General features: G+C 45.8%; 1 protein-coding gene across 1 annotated transcript in view; it reads left to right on the forward strand.

Annotated features, from left to right (window-relative positions):
• Nucleotides 1-24,797, forward strand: part of ash1l (ash1 (absent, small, or homeotic)-like (Drosophila)) — a 58,087-nt gene that overhangs the window by 3,199 nt on the left and 30,091 nt on the right. Inside the window, 9 exon segments of the mRNA XM_023975088.2 lie at nt 2,466-3,232; nt 4,025-8,573; nt 10,310-10,988; nt 11,171-11,344; nt 11,478-11,572; nt 11,694-11,767; nt 12,029-12,074; nt 12,208-12,316; nt 12,555-12,761. Of these exon segments, the coding sequence (XP_023830856.1) occupies nt 2,669-3,232; nt 4,025-8,573; nt 10,310-10,988; nt 11,171-11,344; nt 11,478-11,572; nt 11,694-11,767; nt 12,029-12,074; nt 12,208-12,316; nt 12,555-12,761 (6,497 nt within the window). The 5' untranslated portion in view covers nt 2,466-2,668.

A 24,797-nucleotide genomic window follows, 5' to 3' on the forward strand; every position in this document is an offset into this window, starting at 1 on the left:
TTAATTGAACCTTTTATTAAACTAGACAAGACAGTTAAGAAAAAATCTTATTTTTCAATGACTGCCTACACTGGCCAAACCCGGATGACGCTGGGCCTATCGTGCGCTGCCCAATGGGACTCCCAATCATGGCCGGTTGTGAAACAGCTTGGAATTGAACCAGAGTGTCTGTACTGGCGCCTCTATCACTGAGATGCAGTGCCTTAGTCTGTTGCGCCACTCGGGAGTCCCCGAGTCAGTTATAACTGATACTAATAACAGTTTGAAAAGATTTACAATAATTGAGTCAGCGGCCTATGATGGTTTCATAATGAAAACATTTTAAGATCGGTCCTCCTATCCTGAGCATGCTGTTGAGGCTGCTTTAAGTACTACTCTATTGGGAAATCAGAAGTTAGGAACAACGTGTGCAAAAGTTAAACGATTATTTGATCTCCAACTTCTCCTTTTTTTTTGTCGTATTATTCCCCACATGATTTTACCAAACCTCTATGTACATATGACATTGGCTCTTCATTGAAATGTAACCTAATAGAAATAATGTGACATTTCCTTCTGAAACCTCAGGAGTATTCTCTCTGAATGTTAATTGTATCTCTTGAGTAGTAGGCTAACGCATTATTTCACTGTCCTGAGAATAACTGTCCCACTGACTTGAGAATGAGTGTCGGGGCGGACGAGGACTCTTTAGAGCTGCTCTCCATCAGCTTTTTTGATATATTGAGATGTAGCCCTGATATGCAGGAAGAAAAAATAGTACAATCTTTGGTCAGTTTGTTTGGAAATATTGAACTAGGTAATTGGCATAGTGTCATTCTGTTCAAGCAGAACACCTTTTTAGACTGGGAGAGATGTTTTGACTCAATGTAATGCTTAACTCTAGTCTTGTGTCAGTAGCCATTTACATCCCTTGCTACTACAGCCAATTACTTTTGGCATACCAGCACTCAGATCAGCGGAAGCTACACAATGAATTTGCACACACACTAACACTTTAAGCAGTGAGTATAGAATAAATAGGGGAATGATTGTCACAGAGTGAAGCAAGGACATGGGGAAAGGAGAGAGAGAGAGAGAGAAGGGTGGGGGGAAAGAAATGTGTTTTCAATTAGTAGGAAACCAATGACTAGTTTGTCCTCTGTTCCTAGAGCTTTCCAAGTGAGTAAAAGAGAGGCGAGGGATGGAAAGGGAGAGGGAAGGTAGAAAGAAGAGAGTGGGGCAGAAAGGAGGGAGGTGTGATTTGAGTGTGGTATGTGTAACGGGGGGAGCATGGTGGAAGTTAGAGGCGAAGTGGAGTGAGTAATTGAAGTTAACATGGAGAAGTGGGCGTAGGGAAGCACAGGCAAGACTCCCAAGTTCTGTCCCACAGTTGTGATTCTGCAGAAAAAGCTTGCCTCCCCCAAGCCCTAGAAGCTACAAAGAAAACAATCCAGAACAAGTATTCTCTCAAGCTTCCGAACATTGTTGATTTTAGCACTCTGAATGCTTTATCGGATGACTTGGATGACTTTCCTTAGGCACGCTCTGGCTCCACTAAATGAATCTGTTAGTGCTTTCTGCCACAGTAGGGCAGGCACAGAGAAACCGTCAGCATGCTGCTCTCTCTCTCATTGGCTGCTCCGGAGTGGCTGGGAACAGCGGCTGGATCCTCTGGCCCCCAGAGGGCCCAATGTGCTGAGGTCACAGTTCTGAATCGCCTCCAAATGACTTCACCCGGAGAAAGCACCTGCTTTGGGCGAGCACGCATTAAATCATTCAGTGGCGTAGGGAGCCGGAGCGGACCATTTCTTTCATACGAACACGTCCGTCCTTCGAGAACACAATTAGGAACCTTGCTGCAGCGCTAAGCTCAGAGCAATCTGAGAGACATTTTCACAGAAACTAATGAGAGATCCACGAGGGGTTGGTTCATTTAGCAGCTTATCACAAATCACCTGGGTGCTCGGGTCTGTAGCATGATGCACTACAGTAGCCATAATGCTCTGTAACCATATCTGAGGGTCAGAGCTCAGAGTGCTGGTCTAGGATCAGGTTCCCACTGTTGACGTATTCTTATTCGTTGTGATCTAAAAGGCAGAACTGACCCTAAACCAGTACTCTTACTCAGACACTTAATAGTGACATTATAGACCCTGTACCTTATTGAGTCCTTGAGCATCAGAACTACACCTCTTGTTAAATACACASCCAGCTGTGTAAATAGGTCACAGATTGAGGGAAGCCGTAAGGACGAACACATCACAAAAAGTCAGAGGGAAGAAGGAAAACCGCTAAGCAAATAGATGTTACAAATATTTCACCTCGTCTCCTCGCTCATTTACTATGCTAAAGGATGCCTCGCAGTGATTAGTAAAGTCAGTGTTTTTGTTCAGTTGACTGACTAATATCAAACCTTTGTATTTTCTCTTTGCTATTCCCCACCTTGTTCTACCCCCTCACATCTCTACCTGTAATTCTCTCTACAGCTTGAAGGACGGAGAAAGAGGGCTGGGCAGCCAGGAAGGGAGAAAAGACACAGAGCAAGGATTGCTTTTTAGCTTCCCCAATATCCCCATCTCCCTTCACCCCTATCCCGTCTCTTCCTGGACCGCTGCCTTTTCCTAGAAGCTGTACCTGCTGTCCAAAACATCCCTCCCTGGTTAGTCACCCCTCACCCCCTAAATCTCTGATGGATCTGAGGACTCAGGGCGGGCCTGCTACTCCACCCCCCCTCCCAATCACTGCTCCCCAAGGGGAGCGAGAGAAGGAAGGAGGGGGTGGGAAGAAAGACGAGGAGGAGAAGGAGAAAGAGGGGTCGCAGAAAGACTCTTCTTCAGCTGCAGGTGGAGAGGGCTCCGGTGACCAGCAGCAGTCACCCCAGTTTTCTGTCAAAGAGACTAGCCTCCATGAGGGCAACGTCAAACTCAAGATTGGCCTGCAGGCCAAACGCATGAAGAAGCCACCCAAGATCCTGGAGAACTACGTGTGTCGGCCGGCTTTCAGGGCCACTGTGAGACCCAGCGGGCGCGGCGGTGGCCGCGGGAGCCGCGGAGGAGTCGGAGCAGGCGACGGGGTCAACCAGACCCAGAGCCCAACACATGGCAGGGAGAGAGAGCAGAGTCTTGGCAATAAACGACCGACCCCACCGTCTTCATCTCCCTCTGCTGTTGCTGCCCCCACTCCTCCTCCACCTGTTTCTTCGCCTTCCACCATTTCACCCAGTCGAGTGAATGGGAGTACTCCAGCTAAATGGGTGAGCAAGGCAAGCATGTATTAGGGTAGGACTTTGATCGAGAAACCATATCCCTGTCAAACAAGGTATCCTAACTAAAGAGGCTGTTAGGAATTCCACAAGACCTGTCTGGCTTTGGACTGTGCCAAAAAGAGGCAAAGCAATACTGTCAGCCAGTTCACTAATTTCTCTTCTAGCATTGTTTCGCTGGTTTGAATTGAGAAGTTATACTTGTAAAGCTGATTTTTTTACTTCATATTTTGAACAATCATCTGTTTCTTTGTCTGTATTCTCTTTGTGTCCCACTCTGGCTTGTCTCCCCTTCCAATCATTCCCTGCTTCTCAACTCCTTCCTCTCTCTCCTCTGTCCCAGTCTGATCCTAATAAGTGTTTTTGAGTCTAGAGGATCTTTTCCTCGAGGCTGAACTGGGAAGCAGTATTGGACACACAATCCCATCAATGAACTGCAATTTACATAGGACTAAACAAAACCTGATTGGATTCCATGTACACCGTCTAGGTTGACTTATTGACAGGGTTGTGCTTTAAGCCTGCTTTATGTGGTTGTCAAATGCTTCTTTCAGAGCTTCATTTTCTTCTAATAGGTTTTCTACTCTAGGTAATTACCAGAAAGCATTGCCTGGGTTTGGATACGTATCAGAAGATTACAAATGTCAAAATAGTTATTCTAGAAAATAGATTATTTTGTGTAACACGACCATACCTTTCTAGGAGCTATCTTTCTGGTAGGCCTTATCATTCTGCAATCAATGGTTTTTAGATTTTAATATTTGTATCGTATCCTCTTCACAGGGTCCTCCAAAGCTGGCCTGCAAGTCAGACAAGTCGGAGGCAAAGTCGGACGGGAAATCCGCCATCTCGACGGAGAGACCCCTGAATCTTCACCGCCCTTCTGCAGATGGCAAAACCTACCACGCCTCTGGAAAGAAAATGCCCATGCCCCAAACCAAGTGTCTGACCTCCTCGCCCTCCCCTCCTGCGCCCCCATCACAGGAACCCAGCGTGGAAGGTGTTACCAATCCTCCTGGGTACATTTACAGCAGTGAGGGTCTGGAGGAGAAGGACCGGGGCGTTCCTAGTTGGGGTGCTCCTACTGTTACTGAGAAACTAGCGCAACTCATCGCCACCTGCCCTCCTTCAAAGTCGACCAAGGTGAAACCCCCCAAAACAACTCCCTCTCCCACCACCCACACCACTTCTAACTTTATGGCCCCCACCCCAAAGCAGCGAGACCGCGCTATGGTCAACAGGGCCACCTATTCTAGAGCGGTCCACCTAGCTCCACCCCCTCCTGTCTCGCGCCCTCCTGGCCGCCCCTATGGCTCCAGGAACAATAAAGACTGTGTTTCGGAGAAGTCACCCACCCCACCTGGGAAAGAGGAGGCAGATGGAGCCGGCAAGTCTGGCAGCAGTAACAACAGCAACAGCAGTCGCAGCAGCAGCCCTGTGCTAACCTACGGCAATAGCCGCCTGGCAACAACTTCAAAGGACAACAACGACAGCAACAGTAATGGTGCGAAGCCGCCACAGTCCCGTCTCACTCACTGCCCACCACCCCACTCCACCTCCTCCTCTTCCTCCTCCTCACCCTCTTGTTTGTCATCCTGCTCCTCATCAGAGAAGAGGACAGGGAGCCTGTCATGTCGCCAGGGCTCCCAAGCCTCTCAAGGACACCACTCTAGAGACCGAGGAAGTCCATCCCAGGCAGAGGAGAGGGACAGCAGTGAGAGGGACAGCAGTGAGAGGGACAGCAGTGAGAGGGACAGCAGTGAGAGGGACAGCAGTGAGCGTGACCGGCACGGCCCCAGAGACTTATCAAAATGCCCCCCTCCTTCAGCATCCGGCAAGCAGGAGTCCAAGACTAAAGGGGCTAATCAGTCACTCAGAGGGGAGAGAGGCAAGAGCTTGAGCCCCAGTAAACGCAGTCCCAACCCCAGTAAACGCAGTCCCAACCCCAGTAAACGCAGTCCCAACCCCAGTAAACGCAGTCCCAACCCCAGTAAACGCAGTCCCAACTCCAGTAAACGCAGTACCAACCCCTGTAAACGCAGTCCCAACAGGGAAAGGGACGGTCGCACCAGCGGGATCTTCAGTCCTCTGGAGACTGTGAGACGGACTGCCTCGCCGCCAGAGCCAGCCGGTGACTGTTCACCCCCTCCTCTCAGAGACGAGTCCCCTGGAGAAGAGTCACCGGGCTCGCCTCCAGGGCAGGACAACAAACCCCTGAAGAAGCGGCGAGGCAGAAAGCCCCGCTGGACCAGAATAGTGAACCGGTCACAGAGGGCGGGCCAGGGCAGCCCAGTTGACCAGCGCGAAACCATTGTGCCTTTATCCTCAGGCCTTGATACTCCCCCACCTATACGCAGGCCTGTAGGACGGCCGCCTAACCCCAATAAGGTCAAGCTTTCCGCCGTGTCTCAACTCTTTCCACAGCCAGCCAGGAAAAGGGGACGCCCCAAGTCTAAAATGCCCAGGCTGGACGCCCCCACTCGGGGACGTCCCCCTCACAAACTGGTCCCATCCAAGGTCTTTTCTTTACACAAGTCGAAAGAGGAGCAGGACCCCCCTGTTCTCCACCCGGAGGTGGATCTAAATCCTCCCAAACCTATGCCGAGGAAGCGGGGGCGACCCAAACGCCTGCCCCCCACCTTGCCACAGGAGGGTCAGCCCCCCACTCTGGCACCGGAAGGGGGGGATGGGAAACAGTTCCGGACCAAGGGCAACGGGCAGCTCATCATGAAAACCATCATAGGCAAGATCAATAAGATGAAGAGTGTGAAACGCAAACGGTTCCTCAGCCAGATCCTATTGGGACCAGGGTCTAGACCAGAGCAGGAGCCCCCCAGAGGAACTGCCAGTGGGGTGGTGGGCCAGGTAGCAGCTGCAACCCAGTCTCTATCCTCCTTGGCTGCTTCTTTCGGTGGCAAACTGGGACCCCAGATCAACGTAAGCAAAAAGGGGACAATATACATGGGGAAAAGGAGAGGGCGCAAACCTAAAGCATCAACAAACCCCTCATTGGCAGCTTCAACACCACCCCCGGAGGGGCCTTTCCTGTCCCCAAACACCACATCGCCCATCCACCACCATCAGTCCCAGTCTCAGCAGCAGCAGCACCATCTCCCCACTGCTGAGGTGTTCCCCTCCCCCTCGCTCTCCCTATCCAGTGGAGGCCAGAGCCCCATCAGTGATGCCTGCTTTGTGGAGCCAGGGGCAGTGCACTTCCTGACACACCCACACTTCCACTCCCACCACGTCCACCACTCGTTCCCCTTCCCACCCCCGACGTTCTCAGCCCCCTCCCCTCGCACTCTGGGCTCCTCGGCTGCCGTGGCCTCCCAGAAGAAGTCGTGCCGTGGCTACCATCACCACCACCACCATTACAGGCAGCACTACCACTACCGTAAGCTATCCCCTCCCAGGCCTCTCCACCCCACATCCCCTGCACCTCTGAGTGAACTGAAGGAAGCCACCCCCTCGCCTGTCAGTGAGTCTCATAGCGAGGAGACTGTACCCAGCGACAGCGGCATAGGAACAGACAACAACAGCACTTCTGACCGGGGAGAGAAGGCCTGCGGCGTGGGGATGCCACCTGGGATGGCCAGTGGGCTGCTAATGCCAGGGGTGATGGGCTCAGCTGTGGGGGTAGGAGTTGGGCTGAACCCTCACGGTGGACTAAGACACTCGTCCTCAGTGCTACTGGAGCACCCCTCTCCGTCACCGCTGGGGGTGAGGTCCTCACCCGACCCCTGCAGGCCCCACCCGGCAGCCCCTCCCTCCGCACTAGTGGGCCACAAAGAGAAACACAAGCACAAATGCAAGCGCCGGAGCCACGGCTGTCCGGGCTACGACAAGCTAAAGAGGCAGAAGCGCAAACGCAAGAAGAAGTACCTGCAGCTGCGCTCCCGGCGCCAGGACCCCGACTTCTTGGCCGAGCTGGATGAGATTGTGGTGAGGCTGAGTGAGATACGGATAGCGCACCGCACCCCCGCTCACAGACTGGGCAGTGGGCTGGGGATGCCCCCGGGAGCTGCAGGGGCGAGCAGAGTACCAGGGTCGGGTGGCAGGGCCGCTGGGACCATGGGAGGCGATGGTGGCCCCCCTCCGCATCATTACCTGCACAGAGACCTGCTCCCCACAATCTTCAGGATCAACTTCAGCGGCTACTACTCCCCCCACCCCTCGTACCCCTGTGACTCTCTGCACTACGTCCGCAAGCCAGACCTGAAGAAGAAACGCGGGCGCCCTCCCAAGCTGCGGGAGTCATTGTCAGACGTACCCTTTGTTCACGGGCTGGGGTTCCCGCTATCTAGCGGTGGGTTCTACCACCCATCCTACAGTGTTCCCTACTCCTCTGGTCCCCTTGGTCTGGGCTACTACAGAGGATACCCCCCAGCCAGYGCCCTGTACCCCCATCACCAGAACYCCCWYTCTGCYCCRTCCCACCACTCCCATCAYTCCCCCTCCTTCCMCCCRCCACCTCCCCCKTCCTACGTGCACCACCACCACCCGTCACACCTCCTGCTCAACCCCTCCAAATTTCACAAAAAGAAACACAAGCTGCTGAGGCAGGAGTTCCTGGGTGGGGGCCGGTCTCCCGTGCTCTACCCTACTATGTCCTCAGAGCTGTCGTTTGGCTGGCATCACAAACACAAACACAGACACAAACACAGAGAGCGCTGTGCCGAGGAGGATGGGGAAGAGGGAGGAGGGGGGAGCCGAGGCGGAGTGGGAATGACCGAGAGCCCGGGATCGGGAAGAGGAGAACGCGGAGCCAGCGGCGCTGGAATGGCCGAATCTCTGCAGCGCTGCCGCTTTGGAAGAGACTCCACCCCTACTACCACCAGTGCCAACAACCAGGCCACGGCCAACTCCCCTTCCTCGTCCTCCTCTTCCTCAGCCGAGAGGTACAAGCGCAAGGAGACATCCCTGTCCTGCCTGGGGCCCTCTCGCCTGACCCAGGGCAGTGCCGGGCCCCGGGGCCACCACCCTGTAGAGTCCTGGTTCAGGATGGGAAGCTCTGAGGCAGACTATGCTAAGCTCTCCCGGATCCCTGCGGGGGCCGACCAGGGTCCGTTCACAGAAGGCCAGGGAGAAGACCCGGCGGGCTGCTCAGACAGTGAGGAGGAGGAAGAGGAGCCCCTCACGCCCACAGATGAGATGGACCCCAACTCCCAGGACCCCCCACACCACACCAACCTGTTCGCCACCGCCCTGACCAGCACATCGCTGAGGGGAGTCGGAGTCAGGAAGGGAGTGGCAGCAGAGAGTGCGAACTTCTCCCGGATGGAGCTGATGCTGAAAAAGGACCACTCCACGTCAGCAGAGAGGAGAGAGTTGGGTGAGTCACTGTAACAAGGTGTTCTGTTAGAGAGGGATGTTAGCCTACAGGATCAGTGTCTTGAGCCTACAGTACCAGTGTCTTGCTGAAATCTAGTGTGTACATCAATGTGAGGGAGTCCTCATCAGATTTTAGGCTATTTGCTTTGATGGAAATTACTTTTTTGAGAGCGTTCAAAATCCCTGTGCTATTTATAGCTCCGACTCTGATTTCTGCACCAAAATGTATCTTTGTACTACTTCGGAATTCGACCCAAATTGAATCTGACATTGTGAAGGTTATTGAATTGTGCACCAAGTTCACTTCCAAAAATAGTTCCGCTGCTGGTGCTTCAAGAATTCAGCGGTTTCTGTTTTGATTGAATGTCGCTTAGCTTAATTTCTTGGCAATACGTAGTGAAATTGGCCTGGTATGCATAGCCATTAGTGGCAGTATTGATTCCAGGGTTATGTGTCCGTGCAGTGACCCCTTTGCAAACCACCATATGGCATAGTGAGCACTGAACACTGTGTGTCCCAAATTTCACCCTATTCCCTTTATAGTGCACTACTTCTGACCAGAGCCTTGGTTAAAAGTAGTGTGCTATAGAATAGGGTGCCATTTGGGACATGTCCATTATCTCTGCTGAATCACAGCGTTCAATGACTCAATATACCCTTTAGAAATCCCTTGGAGGGACACAATGCCATCCCTTGTACGTACATCTACCCTCCACCGGCCCTGACATTAGATAGCCCTAACCTGTGATTAAGGGCTTGGCAGCAAAACTCCCATAATTACATAAACGGGCCCTGCTTTGTGTGTGGTTGTCATTGTAGCCTTGTAGGATGTACAGCRAGCTGTTTTGTCCGTAAGAATAGTAAGAAAAGTCTTGTCGTGATAGTTGAGCTGGATGTTTTGTTACAGGCTATATTTGGTAGTCTTCCTTCCCCATCAAAGCTGTCATACTGAAAGGCTGCTTCTGTGTGTCTTAGATCCCTGTGTACACAGCTAATATAGCTGGACAGGTAATACTGAGTGCTTTGGGTAATGATTCTGCTTCATCAAGCTGCCTTAGACTGCGAGATGGGCGTGTGTGTCTGTTACTGTGCACGTGTGAGGAGGCCAGGCACGCTTGGGTAGAAGGCTCCTGGTGAGGTAAGCAGGCAGTATGGTGTAGTTTGAACCCAGCCAGGGTAATCCAGGATTAGAGCTCAGGACACAGGGTCGTCCAGCGGTCAGACTGCACCACCACTATGGAAGTAGCCTAGTCGGCAKGGAGGTGGAGGGTGGAAGAACCTTGCACAGGAGTGTGAACCAGAGGAGAGAAACGTGGGGAGAAGCAGCAGAGGGGATGGGGAGCCGGTGGAGTGCCCAGGTGCTGATTGGGCAAACTGACAGTCCCCTTTTAGTGAACGGTGCTACTAAATGCAATAAGCTGAAAAAGTCTGGCATCGTTGTTCATTACGTGTTGTTGCATTTCAGTTTGGTGAGGTGGGCCTAGCCTATATGTCTATCTGTAATAAACTGCATTTTGATGAGGGATTTGAAATTGATTAATTTCCTTTCAATTTAAGATTTAAGCCTGGATAATTATTAGGCAGCATTAAAAGACGGCGGCCAGTTGTCGGCCTAACAGTGGAAGTAAGCTTGGACTTGGAATAAATACAAGTTCATAAGTGTCACGTTGCAGCTTATTCCTGTGTTTATCATCTACTTCTCCCCCCCCTCTCTTCTCTGTCCTTGTCTATGTGCAGGCAATACATCAGGTGTCCAGACCCGAGGCGACCACTCTGCCCCTGAGGACCACCTCATGCAGCAGCAGCACCACAACCACCACCCTCTGTTCCACTCCCTTTCTTCCTCCTCCGCCTGCCCCTCCCACTGCGGCCACGACTCACCCTCCCAGGGCTGCTGCCTGGACAATGATGCCTCCCTGCAGCACCACTCCCACCGGGCCCAGCCCTCCAAACACAGCCTGCACCACGTCAACAAGATCCTCCGCGCCAAGAAGCTCCAGAGACAGGCGAGGACAGGCAACAACGTGGTCAAGAAGAGGGGCCCCGGGCGCCCCAGGAAGCATCCCCTGCCCTCCCCGCCCCCATCGCCGCCCCCTCTGGCTGAAGTGACCCAGACCAGGCACCGGGACCGAGGAGGAGGGTCAGGGGGAGGAGCGTGTAAAGAGGACACGGTGACAGACGCGATCGAGTCGGTGGTCCAGGGCCAGCGCAGGAAAGGCCAGAAGAGGAAGCACTGGGAGAGAGATGGGGATGAGGATGAAGAGGAGGAAGGGGGGGGTGAGGAGGTAGGGGAGGGCGAGAAGGTGGAGGAACGAGCGCTGGACAGGGAGGTGAACCTGGGAGGCCTGGGGATGAGGTCCAGAGCCGGGGGAGGAAGAGGCTGGCTCACCCAAGAGGAGCTGCAGCGCTTTCGCAGGTAAAACCACCACCACCACTGCAGGCTAACACGTGATTGTAGCCTCAACAGTGAGCACTGTGATCATGATGCTGCTTACTTTCATAGGCAGTGCTAATCTTAGATCTTAGCAGCTGTGTGTATATATAGGAGAGTCTATCAAGCCAGTCATTACTTTAAAGTGAGTCTTGATTCTATTTCAGTGCTCTGGAGGGGAAACCAGATGGCCCCTCCTCCCCGGAACCTCCGGGCACCGTCTCCATGGAACAAGCTCCACCCATGCCTATAACCAGCCTACGGGAGAAGAGGGCAGCCAGGCCTCCAAAGAAAAAGTACCAAAAAGCGGGGCTCTACTCTGATGTGTACAAGACTGCGGAGTGGGTTCCATAATTGTGCCAGACATAAAATCTGGATAACCCGTTTGCTTACCAAAGGTCAAACCAGTAATATTTAGGGCATATATGGACATCTCACTCGCTCTTATTTTTTTTGTCCCTGTTTCTCTTTTAGTCCTCGCAGTCAGATCCTGCAACTGAAGAAAGAGAAACTGGAGTACACACCTGGGGAACATGAGTACGGGCTTTTTCCTGCCCCCATCCATGTCGGTGAGTGTCCTTTGCACGCAAACACACATTTTGTCATGACATGTTACTGTGTCTTAAAATCAACTCCCTCGTTCCCCTCACGCATTCTGTTATTTTCTGTCTCCCCCCCACATTCTTTCAGGAAAGTACCTAAGACAGAAGCGCATTGATTTCCAGTTGCCTTACGACATCTTGTGGCTGTGGAAACATGACCAGGTGATCGCTTATGTTCACTACTAAGTGTTGTTCCTTCAGAGTCGACAAACTATATAATAGGAATTTGTTCAATCTATGTAAGGGTTTGTCTCTTTTATGACATAAGGCCTGCGACAGACTAGCGTCATGTTCAGCAGGTGTACTTGAACATCAAGCTTCCTCACTCTACAAAAACAGGAGATAGGCTCCTGGACTATGGGCAGTTCTGGCTCCGACAAGGCTACTTATGATGTAATAACCTACATTTCTTGGTCGTTTTAGCTCTACGAGAAGCCTGACGTCCCCCTTTATAAAAAGATCAGATCAAGTGAGTTCACACTCTTTCTAAGGTCCAGTCAATAATAACGTAACCAAACACTATTTCATGCTGAGCATTAAGGCAGCCATAATCTGGTCAAGCTATTGTGTATCTGACCTTGTGTAACCTGTTTCCGCTGTAGACGTCTATGTGGATGTGAAGCCTGTTTCGGGTTATGAAGCCACCACCTGTAACTGCAGGCCTTCCGGGGAAGCCGTAGACAGAGGCTGCCTAGACGAATGCCTCAACAGGTATAAACACTGGCATTGGAGATTAAAATAGACCCGCACACTGGTATGTGTGCTCCCTGCAATGCCATGTTTATCTACAAAGAAAACTCATTCAAACCTGCGTGGGTTTTCAATTTACATCAATTTTCAGACACCTGCCTTGGAATAGCATCTCAAGATGTGAATTGAATTCAGTATGATTAAAGAATCTTGGTGTCTCGCACTTAGCAGTAATAAGTTTTTTCTTCCACTCCCTCAGGATGAGCTTTGCCGAGTGCTCCCCCGGCACCTGTCCCTGCGGGGAGCAGTGTGACAACCAGCACATCCAGAGGCATGAGTGGGTGCAGTGCCTGGAGCGCTTCCGTGCCGAGGGCAAGGGTTGGGGCATTCGCACCAAGGAGCCCCTCCGCTCAAGCCAGTTCATCATCGAGTACCTGGGAGAGGTCGTCAGCGAGCACGAGTTCAGGTGAGATAGATTTGAATGCATGTATTGATACACTATATATACAAAAGTATGTGGACATCCCTTCAAATTAGTGGATTCGTCAATTTCAGCCACACCCGTTGCTGACGTGTATAAAATCGAGCACACAGACATGCAATCTCCATAGACAAACATTGGCAGTAGAATGGCCTTACTGAAGAGCTCAGTGACTTTCCACGTGACCCTGTTATAGGATCCCAACTTTCCAACAAGTCAGTGCGTACAATTTCTGCCCTGCTAGAGCTGCCCTAGTCAACTTTAAGTGCTGTTATTGTGAAGTGGAAACGTCTAGGAGCAGCAATGGCTCAGCCGCAACATGGTAGGCCACAAAAGCTCATAAAATGGGGCCGCCGAGTAGCAGAGCGCTTATAAATCGTCCTCGGTTGTAACACTCAATACCAAGTTCCAAACTGCCTCTGGAAGAAACGTCAGTCCAAGAACTGTTCGTAGGGAGCATTATGAAATGGGTTTTCATGGCCGAGCAGCCGCACACAAGCCTAAGATCTCCATGCGCAATGCCAAGCATCGGCTGGAGTGGTGTAAAGCTCACCGCCATTGGACTTTTGGAGCAGTGGAAAAGCATTCTCTGGAGTGATGAGTTAAATAATTACGCTTCGATAAATCTGGGTTTGGCGGATGCCAAGAGAACGCTACCTGCCCCAATGCATAGTGCCAACTGTAAAGTTTGGTGGAGGAGGAATAATTGTCTGGGGCTGTTTTTCATGGTTTGGGCTAGGCCCCTTAGTTCCAGTGAAAGGATATCTTAATGCTACAGCATACAATGACATTCTAGATGATCCTGTGCTTCCAACTTTGGCAACAGTTTGGGGAAGGCCCTTTTCCTGTTTCAGCATGACAATGCCCCCGTGCACAAAGCGAGGTCCGTATAGAAATGGTTTGTCAAGATCGGTGTGGAAGAACTTGAGCCCTGACCTCAACCCCATCACACGCCTTTTTAGATTAATTGGATGCTGACTGCGAGCCAGGCCTAATCGCCCAACATCAGTGCCCGTCCTCACTAATGCTTTTGGGGCTGAATGGAGGCAAGTCCCCACAGCGATGTTCCAACATCTTGTGGAAAGCCTAGAAGAGTGGAGACTTGTAGCAGCAAAGGGGTGATGAACTCCATATTAATGCCCATGATTTTCAAATGAGATGTTCACATACTTTTGGCCATGTAGTGTATGTGTGTATGCGTTAAGGGGCAAATCCTAACTTCCACAAGTCACTTTCACTTTGTGCTTTATTTTATTAACAAATGTAAGGCAATGGTCAATCTTAGCGCTGGGGGTAGCGCTATGTTCAAAACCGTAATTATGGGTGTAGTAGTTGGCGGTGGCGGGTAAGGGCTGGGTTTTGATAAATAAACAAGTTGTAGGTGTGTCGAGGCTTGACCCCTCACTGACCAATCTGAACATGCACCATGGCTAAATATGTGGTTTCTTCAAGTTGTGTATTTAGGTATGCCTTAGAAATCAAACAATGTATGGGCTGCATGATACGACTACAGGCTATTGATGGTTTGAGAAAGTGGCAAAAAAAGCTTGGACTCTGTTCCTTGCCTCAAGCTGCACATGCTGTTCTCTCATCAAGTGATCATATTTTCACCCATCATACTATTCTCAATTTAATTTTGACTTTCCAAATCGAAATAAATGTTACATATTAGTAATGGCCCATTATCAAATGGGCAAGACAAAAAGACTTCCGGGATAGTGAATGGAGGCCACTTTCCCGCCAGTACGTTTTTAACTCATGTCTGGTAGTCTACTCCGGTAATTTCGCTGCGTGACATGTGATTTTCCGCCCAAACTCTGTATGCCATGGGCTCTCCAACCCTGCCCCTGCAGCTACCCAGTGCTTAATTTGGGAAACCAAGTGAAATCTGTTTGGCAACATCGATAGTAACATGTTTTAACAATGAAACATTTCATTAAACTGTTGACAGCTCCCCTCTCTGAGCGCTGAAGAAAGGAATGAAGGAGAGAGGGGAGGAGATGGAAACTCACGGTGGTGAGAAATTCTGTAGCTAAAGGTAATGTGTCTGTCTATTAATTATGAGATTACTAAGCTAGTCAAAATAAAATGCACTAATTTGTAGGCAAAATCTGAATTTGTTTAATTTAGGCTAGACCATTATGTACCAAATATCTTAAATAGGTATTTCTTTGTTTTTCTGCCACATGTAATATGCGGTAGGCTATGTATCATATAATGGCACAATCATTTTAATTCAGCTGTTTTTTGGGGGACTTGGGCTCATATATATATATATATAGTGCGTTCAGGAAGTGTTCAGACCCCTTGACTTTTTCCACATCTTGTTACGTTACAGACGTATTTTTTTGGTGTCTGAGAATAGGTTCCCCCACCCCCCCCCCATCAAGCTACACACAATACCCCATATGACAAGGCAAGAACAGTTAACCTTTACCACCCCAGCGTTCCGCTAGCGGAACTCCTCCCACATTCCACTGAAAAGGCAGAGCGCGAAATTCAAAAAAATATTTTTTTAGAAATATTTAACTTTCACACATTAACCTTTCACGAGTATCAACCCCGGATCCGGGAGCACCCCCCCCCCCACACACTGAATTGCATAGCTAGCATAGCTTCAGAAGTAGATAGTAGCATCTAAAATATACTAAATCACAAGTCCAAGACACCAGATGAAAGATACACATCTGTGAATAAAGCCACCATTTCAGATTTTTAAAATGTTTTACAGGAAGACAAAATATGTAAATCTATTAGCTAAACACGTTAGCAAATACACCACTATTCTAACTCCATCAGTTTCTTACTCCTTCAGTGCTATCACCAATTCGGCTCAACTAAGATATTGATATCCACTAACCAAGAAAAAACCTCTTCAGATGACAGTCTGATAACATATTCATGGTATAGGATAGTTTTGTTAGAAAAAAGTGCATATTTCAGGTAGAAATCACAGTTTACAATGCACCCACCATCACAAATCGACTAGAATTACAAATAGAGCACACGTGTATGACCAATTTACTCATCATAAAACATTTCATAAAAATAGACAAAGCATAGCAATGGAAAGACCAGTTCTTGTGATTTCAGACCATATTTCAGATTTCTAAGCGTTTTTCAGCGAAAACCAATAAATCGATAAGTTAGCACACACATGAACAAACGTTACAAGAGCATCGATTCCAGCCAAAGAGCGCTATAAACGAATCACCGCCAAAATATATTAATTTTTTCACTAACCTTCTCAGAATTCTTCCGATGACACTCTGTAACATCATTTTACAATATACATATACAGTTTGTTCGAAAAGGTGCATATTTAGCCATACAAAACCGTGGTTACACAATAAAAATACTAGGAAATCAAGCCTCAATATGTCTGAGTCATCTATCAGAGTGATTCAGTTTAATTGAAAGCTAATCATATACTTGACTAAAAAATACAGGTGAGCCAGATCGAAAGACAAATTAGTTCTTAATGCAACCCGCGATTTACATTTTTAAAATTATCCTTACTTTTCAATACAGGGTGGCCAAGTGAAGCTATACCAAACAAAATGGCGAATTATGCGTTTAAATATTTCGACAGAAACACGGTTTATCATATTAAAATGCTTACTTTGAGCTGTGTTCTCCATCATATTTTGGGCAATGTATCCTTTCTATGTTATAAACGTCTTTTGGTCGATAGATGTCCTCTGTCCTCTCGAAATGTTCACCACCAAGCGACCGACCCCTAAAAGTGTGCCAAACTTTCAGAACGACAACATAAGAAATTCCTCAAAATCGCACTAACGGATATAAATTGATATAAACGGCTCAAATTAACTACATATGATGTTTTAACAACTATAAACGACTGAAAACCAATGACCGGAAAAATGCATGCTGTTAGAAAACGATTTGGAACGAGGCATGTCCGATGGCCTTCACGCTTGAGGCGCAAGTTGAGAAAGAGGGGTCTCTGTACATTTTTGTCATTATAATGGCTGTGAACGTCCCATCGACTTCATTGAAAACGTGATCGACGTACAAGACACCCAGAGAGACGTAGGCAGTGTCGGTTCCTTCATAGCATTCACTGTGTGGCCTTATAAACAACCCCAGATCAGAGGTAAAAATTTCTGAAATCTGAACCCTGTCATGAAAAGTGCTGTAGAAATTGTTCTGTACCACTCAGAGACAAAATTCCAACTTCTATAGAAACTAGAAGGTGTTCTATCCAATAATAACACAAATATGCATATTGTACGATCAAGAATTAGCACGAGGCATTAATTTGGAGACACAAATATGCTAATGCGGAACAGCACCCCCTATAGTTGCAAGAAGTTAACAAGTCCAATACAGCTAATGAAAGATACAGATCTTGTGAACCAGCCAACATGTCGATTTTAAAATGTTTTACAGGAAAACACAATATATATTTATGTTAGCTCACCAACAAATAGAAAAAAGCACAGACATTTTTCACAGCACAGGTAGCAAATTCAAAATCAACCAAACTAACCTAGAACAAACCAAAGAACCAAAGAAACAACTTAATCAGATGGACAGTCTTATAACATGTATCAATAAATCTATGTTTTGTTCGAAAAGTGCATATTTCAGGTATAAATCATAGTTTACATTGCGGCTACAATCAGAAATCATGCGAAAGCCAGCCAGAATATTACAGACACCAACGTGACAAACCGAAATACTCATCATAAAACATTTAGAACAATATATGGTGGATAGCTAATGAAAGAGAAAGATCTTGTGAATAGAGACAATATTCCGATTTTTGAAGTGTTTTACAGCGAAAACACAATATATTATGTAGTTCACCACCAAATAACAAAAGACAGACAGACATTTTTCACAGCAACGGTAGAATGCAAGTAGCATGCAGAAAGCTAACCATAACTAACCTAGAACCAACCTAAACATAACCTAGAAAACATCCCTCAGATGACAGTCCTATAACATGTACACAATAAACATGTTTGGTTCGAAAAATGTGCATATTTTAGCTATAAATCAGTTTTACATTACTGCTACCATCATAGCTACCATCATAGCTACAGTCAGAAATCGCATGGGATAGCCAGAGTAAATACAGAACCAACGTCAACTACCAATTACTCATCATAAAAATTTCAGAAAAATATATGGTGGATAGCTAATGAAAGACAAATATCTTGGAACTACAGCCAATATTCGATTTTGAAGTGTTTCTTACGCAACAACACAATATATCGTTTATTATTAGCTTACTACAATAAGCTAACACACAGCAGCATTGATTCTAGTCAAACGCTAGCGATAGCACAGTTCGACAGAGTCTATGAAAAGTATCGCCAAATTGTCCTTATCTTTGTTGATCTTCCATCAGAATGTTCTCACAAGGGGTCCTTTGTTCAGAACCGTCTTGACAAAAGTCTTGCGTCGCATCACGTCTAAAGTCCAGAATACTTTCAATAAATAATAAAGTAAATTGAAAAAACAACTTTAGGATGATATGTGACATGTATCAAATAAAATCGAAGCCAGAGATCATATTCACCTATAACGACGGTTTTTCCAGGAGGCTACTCCAGATCCAACTTCGCGCCTTCCAAAAAAAATAAAGTGCGCACTTCTCACTCCAAGAGGTTGTATACAACCCCTGAACGAGATAATCAACTCATTTCTGCTCTCACTTCCGCATGACACCCAGGGGAAGGCGTATGACGTGTTTTTACAGTCATAAGTGACATGCCCTTTTATAGACAAGGTCTTAAAGAGAGACTTCGCATTTGGAAATCTCACTTCCGGATAGGAAAATGTCTGTAAAAAGAGTTCTGTTTCCACTAGAGAAATAATTCAAACGCTTTTAGAAACTAGAGACTGTTTTCTATCCAATAGTAATAATAATATGCATATGTACGAGCAGAATTGAGTACGAGGCCGTTTAAATATCAACGATTTTCCCCAAAAGTGAAATAAGCACCCCTGGTCCTCCATCAGGTAAAAAAAAAAAAAAAAAACTTCTTTTTATTTGATCAAATTTGCTATCACATTTACATAATTATTCAGACCCTTTACTTAGTACTTTGTTGAAGCGCCTGTGGTGGAGATTACAGCCTCGAGTCTTCTTGGGTATGACTACAAGCTTGGCACACCTGTATTTGGGTAGTTTTTCACATTCTTCTCTGCAGATCCTCTCAAGCGCTGTCGGCTTGGATGATGTGGAGTGTCGCTGCACAGCTATTTTCAGGTGTCATACCCAAGGTGTCATACCCAAGGTGTCATACCCAAGGAGATTCAATGCTGTAATCGCTGCCAAAGGTGCTAAAACGAAGTACTGAGTAAATGGTCTGAATACTTACGTAAATGTGATATTTCAGTTTAGATTTGTTTATAAATTAGCAAGCATTTCTAAAAACCTGTTTGCTTTGTCATTATGGGGTATTGTGTAAAGATTGAGGGGGATATTTAAATTTAAAAAAATCTAATGTTTTAGAATAAGGCTGTAATATAACAAAATGTGGAGAAAGACAAGGGGTCTGAATACTTTCCGAGGGGCGTTGTATATGTGCCTTCAAAACAACCCCTTGACTTCTTCCACATTGTCTTGTGTTTTTGCCTGAATTTAAAATGGGTTAAGTAGATTTTTTTTGTGTCACTGGCCTACATGCAATACCCATAATGTTAAACTTGATTAACTAAAAATGAGAAGCTGAAATGTGATGTGTATAATTATTCAACCCCTTTGTTATGGGAAGCCGGAATATTTTCAAGAGTAAACAGTAGTAGTAATAACTTACATAAATTGCATGGACTCCATGTGCAATAAGTGTTTAACATATTTTTTTTTACATGACTGCCACATCTTTTTTCATACCACACACAATAGTGTGTGTATGTGTATATATACACTCAGCAAAAACAGAAACGTCCTCACTGTCAACTGTGTTTATTTTCAGCAAATTTAACATGTAAATATTTGTATGAACACAACAAGATTCAACAACTGAGACATAAACTGAACAAGTTCCACAGACATGTGACTAACATAAATGACACACCGCCCCAGACCATGACAGACTCTCCACCTCCAAATTGATCCCGAGTACAGGCCTCGGTGTAATGCTCATTCCTTCGACGATAAACGCGAATCCGACCATCACCTCTGGTGAGACACAACTGCGACTCGTCAGTTAAGAGCTCTTTTTGCCAGTCCTGTCTGGTCCAGCGACGGTGGGTTTGTGCCCATAGGCGACGTTGTTGACGGTGATGTCTGGTGAGGACCTGCCTTACAACAGGGCTACAAGCCCTCAGTCCAGCCCCTCCCAGCCTATTGCGGACAGTCTGAGCACTGATGGAGGGATTGTGCGTTCCTGGTGTAACTCGGGCAGTTGTTGTTGCCATCCTGTACCTGTCCCGCAGGTGTGATGTTCAGATGTACCGATCCTGTGCAGGTGTTACACGTGGTCTGCCACTGCGAGGACGATCAGCTGTCCGTCCTGTCTCCCTGTAGCGCTGTCTTAGGCATGTCACAGTACGGACATTGCAATTTATTGCCCTGGCCACATCTGCAATCCTCATGCCTCCTTGCACCATGCTTAAGGCATGTTCACGCAGATGAGCAGGGACCCTGGGCATCTTTCTTTTGGTGTTTTTCAGTAGAAAGGCCTCTTTAGTGTCCTAACTTTTCATAACTGTGACCTTAATTGCCTACCGTCTGTAAGCTGTTAGTGTCTTAATGACCGTTCCATAGGTGCATGTTCATTAATTGTTTATGGTTCATTGAACAAGCATGGGAAACAGTGTTTAAACCCTTTACAATGAAGATCTGTGAAGTTATTTGGATTTTTACGAATTATCTATGAAAGACAGGGTCCTGAAAAAGGGCCGTTTCTTTTTTTGCTGAGTTTAGAAGCTCAAGCATTTCGCTACACCCGCAATAACATCTGCTAGTCACGTGTATGTGACCAATAAAATTTGATTTTGATATACACCAGTGAAACATATTGTAATCTGATTGGATTTTTTTTTTTAACTAGCTTACTTTTTAATTCAGAAAGGATGTTTGAGAACTCTTTGACACTTCTGTTTTTTTCAATGACATTCAAATCAGCTTTGAAGAAAGGCATACGTTTAATTTTGTTGAGCGAGTCTGACCTTAAATCAGACCATTATGATGACACACCAAATGTGTTTGATGGATCGCAGGAATTGGCTTTTGTAGGCTATAATCCAAGCTATGTCTTCCAATGGTGCGACTGCTGTCGGTATCCAAAGATTATCCAATTTGAATAAACGCTTGGAGGTAAGGATGACAGCAGTGGTGTAATCTACGGCGCACGGATATCACTTATTGTTATCAACACAGCGCATTGATGTGAATCACACTGCTGCTCTCTCATTTACCTATTGTTGTGGATGGCTGTTCACACATCTAAATGTGTGTTTGAACCCAGTGGTTGAATTCAAGAAGTTTAAGCAGCCTGTCAATCATTGTTTTTTAAACCAGTGGACAGCGAGTGAAAAATGYGCTCATGCTACAGCTGCATAGTTCGGATCCCAGCCTATGGAATAAAAGTGAGGCTTTTATTGCTCAATCTAATTCATGGTGATAAGAAAAATCCATAGGCCTAATGGACACATGTTCAAACTCGCACATATTTGATAGACTTAAAGGGGCAATCTGTAGTTTGTACATTTTTTGATTCTTAAGAATATAMCTTATAAATGCCTCGAGCTTAGTTCAACTGTCACACTTAATGAGAACCCAAAATATAATCTTGTTTCTCCAATGTTTGTAAACAAACAAGTCCTTTCATCGATAGCTCTGTCTATTAATCTGAGAGTGGTTACRTTTCTCCAGGCCCATCCCTCAGCTTTTTACCAAAAGAGAGGCGGGGCRMCCATTTTATTGTTTCATCTGTGGATTTGCTCTTTAAAAAGCTGCATGTTATCAAGATATCAAAGTGTCACCAACAAAAAGGTTAACAATAGGCCTATAGCAATATGGCATTCATTTTTCACATGTAATAGCACTTTTCAGTAGTGCTCAAAGCATGCCTTTCCATGAGTGAAATGTTTATTTTTCAAATCGAATCAATGAGCACAATCAGTCCTCCATGACAATAACATCATAAACAACAGAGTAGTGCTGACTAATAAGCCCTTTGTTTTGGGGTTATGCTCAGGCAAGACAATTTGGCTAATCTATACTTACATATTTCCAAGTCCTATTCTTGACGATCAAGGGGTACAACATTTATTGGAAGGACTGGAGTTCTGATAGACTTTTAAAAATGTTAAGATATAATTTAATTGTATTATATACAGTAGAAAGTGATGGGTTAGAAGCCTACAGTGGTTCTTCCTTTAAAAGTTGCATCATACTGCAGAACACCTTGCGGGCTGCTGCAGCATTCTATGGCACGTTATTTAATTGTCAGCCATTTTTTTACGTTAATGCAAGTTAGTGCTAGTTTGACCACCAGATGGCAACTTTGAGAAGCATTTGATAGTCTCCCATATTGATATTACTTGAGAATTTAAAACTTTTTTTGTAATAAAGTAGTATATTGATTTGAAGAAATTTGKATTAATTGGATTAATATTATGGTGTTTCTATTCCGTTAGAATGGAATGGAAAATATTATGCTTCACAATGTGAAAGTCGGGAGTAGAATACAGCATAAGAGGATTGGCGGATTCTAAATTAATATATAAGGGGCATAACATTTCCACACCCTAATTGTAGTGTAACCAATACTCATTTCGCCTATGCTAGGCCTACAGTATATCTACCAATATTTTTGTCAATGACGTGACTCCGCCAATTACGTTTTATAGGATTGTAGGATTCTAAATTAATATTTAAGGGGCATTTTCCGTTAGGATCTGTGAGAATATTTAAGGGGCTTTTTATATAATTCTTAATTAATAATAATCACTTCTTTTTTAAAGTTACAATATTTTGGAGATTTCATTTCCATTATCATTTAACCTTGAGTGAGCGAGGAAAAATACAACTTGATGGTCGGCAGTACAGTACTGGGTTATTTAGCTAAAGAATCCCAATGTCGTGCGGGCACGGCGTGTGGGAGACCGGGGTTCAATTCCCCGACGGGGAGGAAGGTGTAGGCTGTCCTTGTAAATAATAATTTTATCCATATGTGTTATTTCATAGTTGTGATGTCTTCACTATTATTCTACAATGTAGAAAATAGTAAAAATAAAGAAATTCTGTAATGAGTAGGTGTCAACTTTTGATTGGTACTTAATTACTTTGCTTAATATTATGGTGTTTCTATCCCAAGAAAAACGAAAACCCCTCRGGGGTCCGTGAGGATGGAATGGAAAAYATGGCGCTGTACAACGTGGCGGTCTGCAGTACAGTACCGGGCTATTTAGCTAAAGAATCCCAATGTCGTGTGGGCAGGACACGCGGGAGACCGGGGTTCAATTACCCAACGTAGAGGAAGAAGTAGGCTGCCCTTGTAAATAAGAATAAAAATATATATATTTAACCAATACCCAAACAGAGTTTTGGTGAAAATAAATATTTTATTGATTTATCAAGAACAGTCCCTATGCTTGTCTCAGAGCAGCACGAAACAGTGCTAAAATAGTTGTAGGCTATTGCTTTTAACTTAAATATGCTACACCACTTTTAACAGCACATTACCCAACACTAGTGAGACTCATGTCGCTTACGGTAGACCTACAGTGTATCGAAAAATGTGACTCTCCGCCAATAATTACATAGAGGGTTTTAAATTAAAACCAAAAGCCACCTCATGGGTCTCCTGGTGGCGGCCGGCACGGGTATCGAACCTGCATCTGCAGCAATGCATTTTGCACTGCGGGAGCCCCCATCCACTCCGGAAAGTATCAAAATACAGAGAGGTGTTGGTAAAGATATATTGTCCTGCTAATAGCCCACCATGGGCTATTATAATACTGTACGTGGTGTCTAGGTCAGGATAACCAAAACGTTTCTTTAAGACTATCAGGAAGAATGTTGGTACTGAATTATTTTGATCCAAAGCCATGAATGAATGAGTGTCACTCAGCTTTATGTAGGTGCCGGCTATATGACCGTGTCATCAACTTGATAATATATAACTATATTTTAGAGGTTATTTAGTTTTAAAAAAACAGAATAAATATTGTAATCTGAATAAAGGCAAACATTTATTTCTGTTTTTAGAGGGAGAGAAACGCTGGGCCAATTGTGCGCCGCCCATRAAGGCCAAAATATAGCCCTGCTAATAGCCATAATGGAGCTGTACAACGTGACCGTGTGTTTGAAAGAGTATTTTCCAGTAAGCAGCAACAATTTATTTCTGTAATTCACTGATATTTATTCCCGTATTAGTTTGTTATGGATCCATAACTAAATAATCAGCATTTTGAAAGAGTATTTTTATCATTATTTTATTAACGAAAGCATAAAGATGTTGATGAAGAAATACTGTACAGCTGTTTTGAGTTAGTAATGTAACACTTCAGAGTCCTTAAGCATTGAATACATTGCAGGTATAGGGGATGTTCATACCTACAGTAGCCGTGCTATAAAGAGTCTATTGTCCTGCTAATCGGGCTACAAGTGTTTGAAAAACTGTTTGTCAAAATGCCACCAGCTGTCCATCACTACTGTAAATAAAAACAAAGCGTTGTGTTTACATCTTGTTTACATTCTTTATTGTAAACACAATGTGACAAATCATTTGTATATACCTTTTTAATTACTTTTAGAGTTTGGGATTCTTTTGATTAATGTTATGGTGTTTCTATTCCAAAGAAAATGAAAAACCCTCTGGGTTTCTGGGAACTGAAAATATGGTGCTGTACAATGTGAGGTTCGGGAGTACTGTACTGGGCTATTTAGCTAAAGAATCCTGTGTCCTGCGGGAGACTGGGGTTCAATTCCCCAACGGGGAGGAAGGAGTAGGCTGCCATTGTACACTGCTCAAAAAAATAAAGGGAACACTAAAATAACACATCCTAGATCTGAATGAATGAAATATTCTT

The sequence above is a fragment of the Salvelinus sp. IW2-2015 genome, linkage group LG30 (genome assembly GCF_002910315.2).
Source record: "Salvelinus sp. IW2-2015 linkage group LG30, ASM291031v2, whole genome shotgun sequence".
Classification (NCBI taxonomy): Eukaryota; Metazoa; Chordata; class Actinopteri; order Salmoniformes; family Salmonidae; genus Salvelinus; species Salvelinus sp. IW2-2015.